This window comes from Ixodes scapularis, unplaced genomic scaffold (genome assembly GCF_016920785.2).
Source record: "Ixodes scapularis isolate PalLabHiFi unplaced genomic scaffold, ASM1692078v2 PGA_scaffold3__209_contigs__length_174095766, whole genome shotgun sequence".
NCBI classification, from domain to species: Eukaryota; Metazoa; Arthropoda; class Arachnida; order Ixodida; family Ixodidae; genus Ixodes; species Ixodes scapularis.
The window spans coordinates 64,676,396-64,684,760 of NW_024609868.1; the positions used below are offsets into that span (position 1 = coordinate 64,676,396).

Here is an 8,365-nt window from a genome sequence, read left to right on the forward strand (position 1 = left end):
CATCTGGCATGTGGCACAGGTCATGCACTTGTGACGCAGTGCTCAGGGCTTTTGGGAGAAGCTTGGAGAGTCTGTATCCATGAAGTCAGTTTCCTCATCCAAAGCGAGATCATTGGCAAAGCCTCACAAATGTGTGCTGTTCTATGTCATCTTATTCGGGTAATGCTGCCGACTGCATTGCTTTGAACATAATTTAAGTTTGTTTTCTGCAAAGTTCAATGTAGCCAGACGAATGCTACAACGAATTAGCCCTGCCATGTCGACGGGTGGAATGTGGGAGAATGTTGCTCAGGGCAGAATCTATCTGCAGCCAAGCTGTGGGAGGAGAATGGGAAGTAGGGCTAGTTGGTATGGGTGCATGGTAGAAACAGCAGAAACCAACTCTTTCCTTAACATATGAAAAAAGGCTGTTATGAGGAGGCCTCAGTAGAAAAACTTGTTTAGCTGCAAATTTGGCTACTAAGTGTACTGAAGCATACCAAGATGTAGCTAAAGGAATTTTCTTTTAAAAAATGTAAATGTCAAACAAGATATTGATTATATATAGGGCTCCAGGTTTTCGGATAAATCCAAAAAACACCCGCTGGTAAAATTTTTGTCAATTCGGATTTATCCGATAAACTTCGGATTGTTATGTGCCCATGCTCCCCCCCCCCCCACACGCACACACATACACAGAAAGCAAAAAAAAAATTAATGTACATATATATATTTCTTTTTTTTACAATTTGAGTAGCGCAGCTCCAATGGTCCTGGGAAAATGACACCATAATTTTCTTTCAAGCCTCGGACCGTTGTCAAAAGGGGGTCTTACGGCTTGTCACGTCAAGGTTGGTTCAAGGAAACAGGTCATCGTACCATTCGTGTTATGACAAAAGTCACTCTTTTGGTTTCCAGTTTGGGCCATGGGATTTGGGATTTAGAGAAAGGAGAGGGTATGTTTCTGGGGGTAACAGTGAAAGCTATGGACCGTAGAGGTTGTATAAATTAGGGAAGAGGGGCAGTTGAAACTTCTCTGTTGCATCCTTAACCACTCCACCTCGCGCGGCCGCGGGATAGATTGATGGGATGACTACGAGCTTCCTTGCGGCTACCTCCGTCAGTTTTTTTTATTTTAAGGTATCGACGTTTATTGAAGCCACACTTGTGTGCGACTTTTGTCGTGGGACAAATTAGTAATGCCAATGACGGCAACGCCAAATTCAACTGAATTTGACGTTGGCGTCAAAAATACGGGAGGCGCACGTCACAAATGGTTTGGAAGACCCAGCAAGGTGGCCAGCGATTACTTGCAACTTGCTGCTTCCGAAAAATGGTTCTTGGCATAGGTGCGCGAAGGTGAGTACACGAGACGCAGTTGACCGCTCGCATTGCACTCTCATATTTGTAGACAGTAATAAATGTTACTTTTTGAGCAGGAAGCTTTATTTTTTTCTCAAGTTACAGCATTTCGTGTGTGAAATAAAACATGTTACTGTACCTTCGTGGCACTACAAGTGTGAGATGCTTAGGTTTTGGGGTCACAATGGGGAAACACTTCTAACACTTCCTTGCGTAGCATCAGCCGACGCAAGCTCTAAATTTAGAGCTAGTGTGCACTAAAATTGCCTATGTTATTCTAAAACTCCCTATTGATGGTTCTAGGTCAAGTCTATTTGAAAAATCTTTTCAAGATGTTTTTTTTCAATTTTTATTCCAGCAAGTTTACATTTTGCATTATTATGTTTTGCTTAGGCTCCTACAAGAGGCCCGTACCTCGCAGGCAGAATTCAGACGCTCCCTGGACGCCTTCCAGACTTCGCCCGAGTACAAGAAGTCTTCACAAGAGCTGCTGGTATGTGTATGCAGCAGTTGAACCTGTGCAACTGAAAGAACTGTAAAATCAAATTTGTAAGATTTGAGAAAATATGCACAGGACATTTATACATAAAATTGACCAGACAAGCACCCATCCCCCAGTTTCTTGCGATTATTTCTAAATTTTGAGTGGGCGCTTACCTGGTATTTTATGGTATGTTGAAGCAAGACACTACTGCCTCTGTTGTGCAACCATCCTGTGCATGAATTACGTGGTGCTTTATTTAAGCTTCACAAATTAAAAAAAAACACCCATGAAAGCTACAATAATGTGGTTCGTGCAGGTGAGTTGTACGGCCAGGGGGGCATATTCAGTGGTGTCACTAGGGTTGGCGGCACCTGGGGTGCCCGCCGCAACACCCTCCCCCCCCCCTCTCGTGGCCGACCCCAACACCCCCCTCTTTCACTGCCCAGCTGCAGCCCCGTGAGCGCTGCACCCAAGGAGGTGTGTGACACCACAGGACATATCTAGCGGCTAATTGTCACGATAAGTCAGATAATGAACTAAAATTTGTTGTAATCAGTGAAAATAAATATATGGTTCCAGATGTACTCCATTCACCCTTAAGCCGAGAGTAGAAGCTGTGCCTTCAGCGCAAGCTCGCTGGCTTCTGCAGTGCTTTGGTTGCGCGTGCCTACACGTTCACACTTGTGTTAGCAAGGGCAGGAAGCTTGTGCTGAAGGCAGAGCCCCTGGTCTCGCCTTAAAGGGACACTGACGGGGTATTTATGCCCGCCAATGTTTTTATTTCTACATGACATTTGAGAGCCCAACTACCCAGAACACAATTTGCGGATCGAAATTCATTTTCTTTTCTGCCCAAAAACCGCCGATCAAGAACTTGCCGGTTTAAGTCAGCCTCACTCTCTTTTCTGTGGTCACATGCCGTTTTCTATGATTTGGACACAACCATTAAAAATAATTAGTCATGGTCATCGAAGGCACACATTCAGTATTAAAATATTAAAAAAAATATGATGCCAATTTTTTGTGGCTTCTAAAAAACTGCACATACATTGAAAAAAAAAAAAAAGGTTGCAACAGCTATGTGACATTTGGTGACTTTCTCCTCTATATTTCTTCCTGTACAAGTTCAATTTCGAACAGTTGCATTTTTTACTTTATTAAAAATTAATGTGACATTGGAGCCAAATATTGACTGGGTAGTCTTCTGACACCATAATAAATGGCCTGGCAAAAAAAACGCAAAAACAATTTTGGGGGGTGTTAGTGTCCCTTTATGGGTAGATGGAATATAGCAATTTGCTGAGCATCATTAAAAACCACTAAGCAATTAAATGAGAAAGATTTGGAGCATGTGGGGCATGGTGGTGCACTGAAGTCACCACTCGTGCAATAGGTACACGGTTCGCAGAGCAAAAATGTGGATAATACTGATGTGTTCTTGTCATCTGTGCTTTTGCACTGCCAGCCTTGAGCCAGTTGCACGAATTGTAACGTTAGTGCACAACCATGCACTCCAAATCTTTCTAAAATTTACCCAGTTAGTGGTTTTCGACGGCACTCAGCAAGTTGTATGTTTATATGTTTGTTATCTCTAATTAAAAAGTTGAGGAAGAAATTGTAGTTAGTTGTCCAACCTATTGCGACACTTTCGTTTATGTCCCCTTGGTTGTATAACTCGCCTGCAGAGACCATATTATTAGCGTAGCTTCTACGACCTTTAGCGCACAGAGTTAGAAGCTTGTGCCGCAGAAAATCCGGTGTTGGCGTCGGTGGGGCCATAAAATCCCATAATGCAGTGTGCACTGCCACGTGTGACGTCACACGTGGCTGTGATGTCATGACCCTGTCAACCCGCTAAATTTGGCGGGAAATTTCGCAGATAAATTTAGAGGAAAATTTCCCACCAAATTTAGCGGAAATATTTCCCGTCGAATCTAGCGGAAAGTTTTCTCGCCAAATTTAGCCGAAAATTTTCCTGCCATATTTAGCCGAAGAGAGAGAGAGAGAGAAGGCTTGCGAAAGGGGAAATACTAATGTGTATGTCATAGCCAGAGGCCAGAAGTTCATCATTAGGTGGGGAGGAGGAGTTAACAGCTGATCGAAGGAAATATTAAGAAAGACCCTACAAATTTAGCTGAAATTTTCCGCTAAATCTAGTGGGTTGATAGGTTCATGACATCACAACCACGTGTCACGTTGTGCGTCACAGGACACAACATCACACATGACGTCATGTGACGTGACATGACACGTAACGCTACCGACTAGACCACGCACACACGCTTGCACGGCTCGAGAAGAAGTGCGGGTTGATATGAAAAGGCTTTGCAAACGGGGCCCGATAACGCTATTGCGTTCCATTCTTAAAGGCGAAGCTTAAGCGTCCCCCAAATTTTTTATAAAGTCTGTAAAGGCTATAAAAAATACCCTGTATAGCTAGCAGAGCCGCTTGAATAAGAGACGAGGCTTAATCCCGTGAAAGGCACAACTGCTCACCAGCCGTGCCAAGTGCAGCACGCAGGTGCAGTTCATGGAGGATTAATAACTTTAGGTGCATATCCAAATTGCTTCCAAATTGTCAGGATGCAGAAAATGAAAGTAGATGCTTCAAAGCTTCCTTCTGACAATTAATTTAGTGACCGTTGACACTGCTTGAGTACTTTTGAGCAGGACTTTCTTAACAAATAACAAATTAATTGTGCTAAACTTTTCATGGCTAATTATTTTTATTCAAAGATTTCTTAGACCTCTCCAAGTAAGCTCCTGGGAAATTACCACTACATCATATTCTTTTTATGAAATTTAAAATGTCAAATTTTAAAACCTCCAATAATGCAAGTGGCTGGCGGAAGTGGCGGGCCAGAGTCATCTACGTAATAAAAGTATGTTATTAGTATATGCCATGCAGTCTTTTGCATAACTATGAAATCAGATTTTTGCTTATATAGTAATGTCTTGTTAATATGGGCCCCATTAATATTGGCCCTGTAATATGGATGCCCCTCTATATAGATCAAATTTACGGGGATGAACTGCATAAATACATGCATTTTTGTCTCATTATTATAGACGGCTGATATTATGGACAATTTTCTTGGGGGTACAGAGGTGCACATATTAACAAAATATAACCGACTTTACAGAATATAGACCATTTTACTGAGTGCTCTCAGGGTGGCACCATTTTGTTACATCCAGGCATTTGAACAAATTGAGTGGCGTAAAAGAGGGAGAGTGCACCCAACCAATCCCGGTAGCGGACGACAAACCGGCCGCTTTCCATGTTTGGGCAGTACCCGTGGGTTGTACGAACATTTAACACTTACTCACTGCTGCCATTGTGAAGTGGTTTGCATCTCTAGAGCACTTACGCCTACTCGAGGAGCAATCTGTTGTGCTCTATTGTCTTATTTAAGTAAACAATAGGCTAGCATACTTTCGTTTGGTTACTTCAATAGTAATCGCTTTCACCATCAGTACAACCCTCAACCGCTGTATCTCTCGCATCAGCAGACAATAGAATCCTGATTATACAGTTCTGAGTTTGAAAGAGTCTTGCTTGGTTTTTGTGAAAAGCCATGCAAACATACAATTTTTCCTACTCTGGGCTCAGAAACATTAAAACCCAGATTTGTTTTCCTTCCATGTTCCCAGCCATATGTAAAATAATTTTGTTAGCCAAGAAAGCACCTTCCCGTCAAGGGTAGCTGTTTTTACTTTTTTATGAATTGCAATACACAACCTTGCACAAACATTGCTGTGTACTGTGTATTGAAGTCAATTGTGCACTCATTAGCCATTTCCTGAGTGCCGCCTATGCGTAAACATCACAGAAAGTTGGGTATTTTGGTTACATAGAGACCACTACAAACATCTGCGATAATGTAAGCCCAATAAGGTCTTCATATCCAAGGCTATCAGGCAATTTGTGTAAACCCGTACCAAAAAAAAGAAAAAAAAATGTGCTGCTATTTATATTAAAAAAACCTGTTTTGCTTTTTTTTTTCATCTATACTTGTTTTCATCTCAAGAAACAAGCAAGTTTTGCACATTGTTCATACGCGGCACGAATTAGTTCTTACAAGATTCGGCTGTTGGAGGAAAAAGCTATGCTTTTGGCATTTGGATCATATATGTCTTGATAAGATAACATAGTATATCTAATCTAATATTCACCCACATATATCTTGATTATCAACATAAAGGGGGAAATTAGTACTGCTCCACGAGTATCCCGTCTTTTTTTACTACGGTTTTTGAGGTGAAAATGGGTATAGACTTATCACACATAGTTGCTAAAGGTCCAAATCAGTTTGAACAATCTTGCATAAAGCTACTGCAACTGCATGAATTTTTTGCGAGAGATGACAAACCAATCGCACTGTTTACAGGGTTACATTCACTTTTCTTTTTTATTTGCGCAACAGGTGACATCAGGATTGTGCCCGTTCGGTCACTTTATTGGATATAGTAACATTTTACATTAACTTGCACATCTAAATCCGCACATTTGCGCCTAATATTGCCGAATGACGTTATTTTCAACAGCGTTTGCACACCAACTGGATGTTTGGTACCGCCCAGTCTATGAAGCAGACAATGCGCCGGATAAGAGGAAAGAAGCCTGTTTTCCTCTCTGTTCTTTTTAGTGAAATGGTCTATAATGTTGCCCAAGAAAAATCATTTGGTGTCTGTGTTAAATATTTGTTGCGGGCCAATTTCAGGAAAAACTGAGGTCCGTGGAGAAGCAACGCAGAACCGAGAATGTGGCCGCATTCACACGTGTCGTCGGAGAGCCCCTGAGACGGGCCAAGCAGATAATCCTGCTCTCTGCCTACAAGTTCGGAACCGAGTTTACTCTACGTTCTTTTGTGAGCGTTCTTGCTCTTCCCTCACTTACTCCTCACTTTCTCATTCGACTCTGCACTGTCACAGTACCATGGGCCCTTTGTTTTCGGGTAAAACCTGATATTTTTCTCTATTTACACCCCGATTTTTTATTGAATTTGGAACAAAAATTTTATGATTTTAGTGTTTTTTGGCGATGTAGAAATGTGGAGATCATTAACGGAATTTATTGAAAGCACGCTTGACAGGAGTGCCATCCCAGACTACCGAATGCCACGCTGACCTTGCTAAGTGTTGCCAATGAAAGCTTTGATACTGAGAAACCGTTCTCTCAGTTAGGATACGTCTGAAGACTGGATAGCTTTATCGGGACAAATTCTGCTCATACAGACACTTATGTTTGTCAACAAAAATTTGCTGAAAATCGAATTGACCAAATGGGCTCTTGTGCCATGTTTTAATCCGATTATTTACACATTAATGACTTGTTTGTGTAAATCAAACCTTCCATGACCTAAAAGCAATTAATACTTTTTGTAAATTATAGTTGTTGATCCCTATATATAACGCAGAGAGTTCCGTAATAGTTTCTAGAGAATCCCTATGCCTCCCCACTTACGAGCATAAAAAATACCACCAGATTTTTACCCCCCTTTCCCCCCATTCTTGGAAAACATAACACTTGACAACGAAGGGCCCTACTTATATCTAGGACAATGGTTCTCAAAACCTTTTTATTTATCTTCATGAACACTCATCTCAATTTATATTCATAGCCAAGGCTTCCAGTCTCAACATTGATGCAGGAAGGCAGTTGAGAAGCCCACATACCTTGCAAACAATAATCCACATAGTACCACGGATTGTTTGCATCATAGCTATGCATCAGTGGAGGGCTCAGATCTGCTGAAATAGTGCTGAAACTGCAGAAATGTGCACCTAGGAGCAGGAACAGCTTAAGGAACCTATTGGGATACTTTTGGGAACCCAATAGTAATTCCTCCATCAGCCACCAGGATTTTTCAGCCCTGCAGAATTGCAGTTATCAAACCTGTAGCAAGACTCGCCGATACAGTGTCAGATGGGCGTGGTGTTGACTGGATGAATGCGCAATAAGTGCAATAACCGTTGTCCGACTTTTCAGATCATGGACGTGTGCCTTCTTCAGCTCGGGGACGGAAAGCCAAAGTTCTGGCAGCAGGACTTCAAGAGGAATATTGTGAACAACTTCATGAACTCTGACCCCGAATTAAGGCAAAGGATAGACAGCATCAAGGGATTTTGGTCGAGTGTGGTTGGCTTCTTTCTCTGGATTCTTTGGCTGATTGGATTCTGACACTTTGCGAAATTTAAGTGCGACATATTTTATTCCTTAACATTTATGGAAGTCCCGTATCTTCAATGAAGACTTGTCTTATAGCAAGCTACTTTAGGGTTATAGTAAATGATGAACATGTTATTGATAGATGGCGGATTCTGATACAGTAAAACCTCGTTATAACAAAATGGGATATAACAAACTAATGGATATAACAAAGCAATCATAATTCCCCTTGCTTGCTAATAGTGGGAAGAAATGGACATCGGCTATAACAAACTAATGGTTATAACAAAATAATTACGACCGCTCCTTCAACTTTGTTAGAACGAGGTTTTACTGTACTTCAAAAAATTTTAGTGTGACAAATTTCCT

At 41.5% G+C, this 8,365-nt stretch overlaps 1 protein-coding gene across 1 annotated transcript in view; it reads left to right on the forward strand.

The window, feature by feature from the left end:
• LOC120847820 (guanylate-binding protein 2-like) overlaps positions 1–8,149 on the forward strand; it is a 31,709-nt gene extending 23,560 nt beyond the window's left edge. The window contains exons 20-22 of the mRNA XM_040219701.1: positions 1,735–1,834; positions 6,549–6,695; positions 7,817–8,149. Of these exons, the coding sequence (XP_040075635.1) occupies positions 1,735–1,834; positions 6,549–6,695; positions 7,817–8,008 (439 nt within the window). The 3' untranslated portion in view covers positions 8,009–8,149. The remainder of the gene's footprint in view (positions 1–1,734; positions 1,835–6,548; positions 6,696–7,816) is intronic.
• Positions 8,150–8,365: the final 216 nt, after the last annotated feature.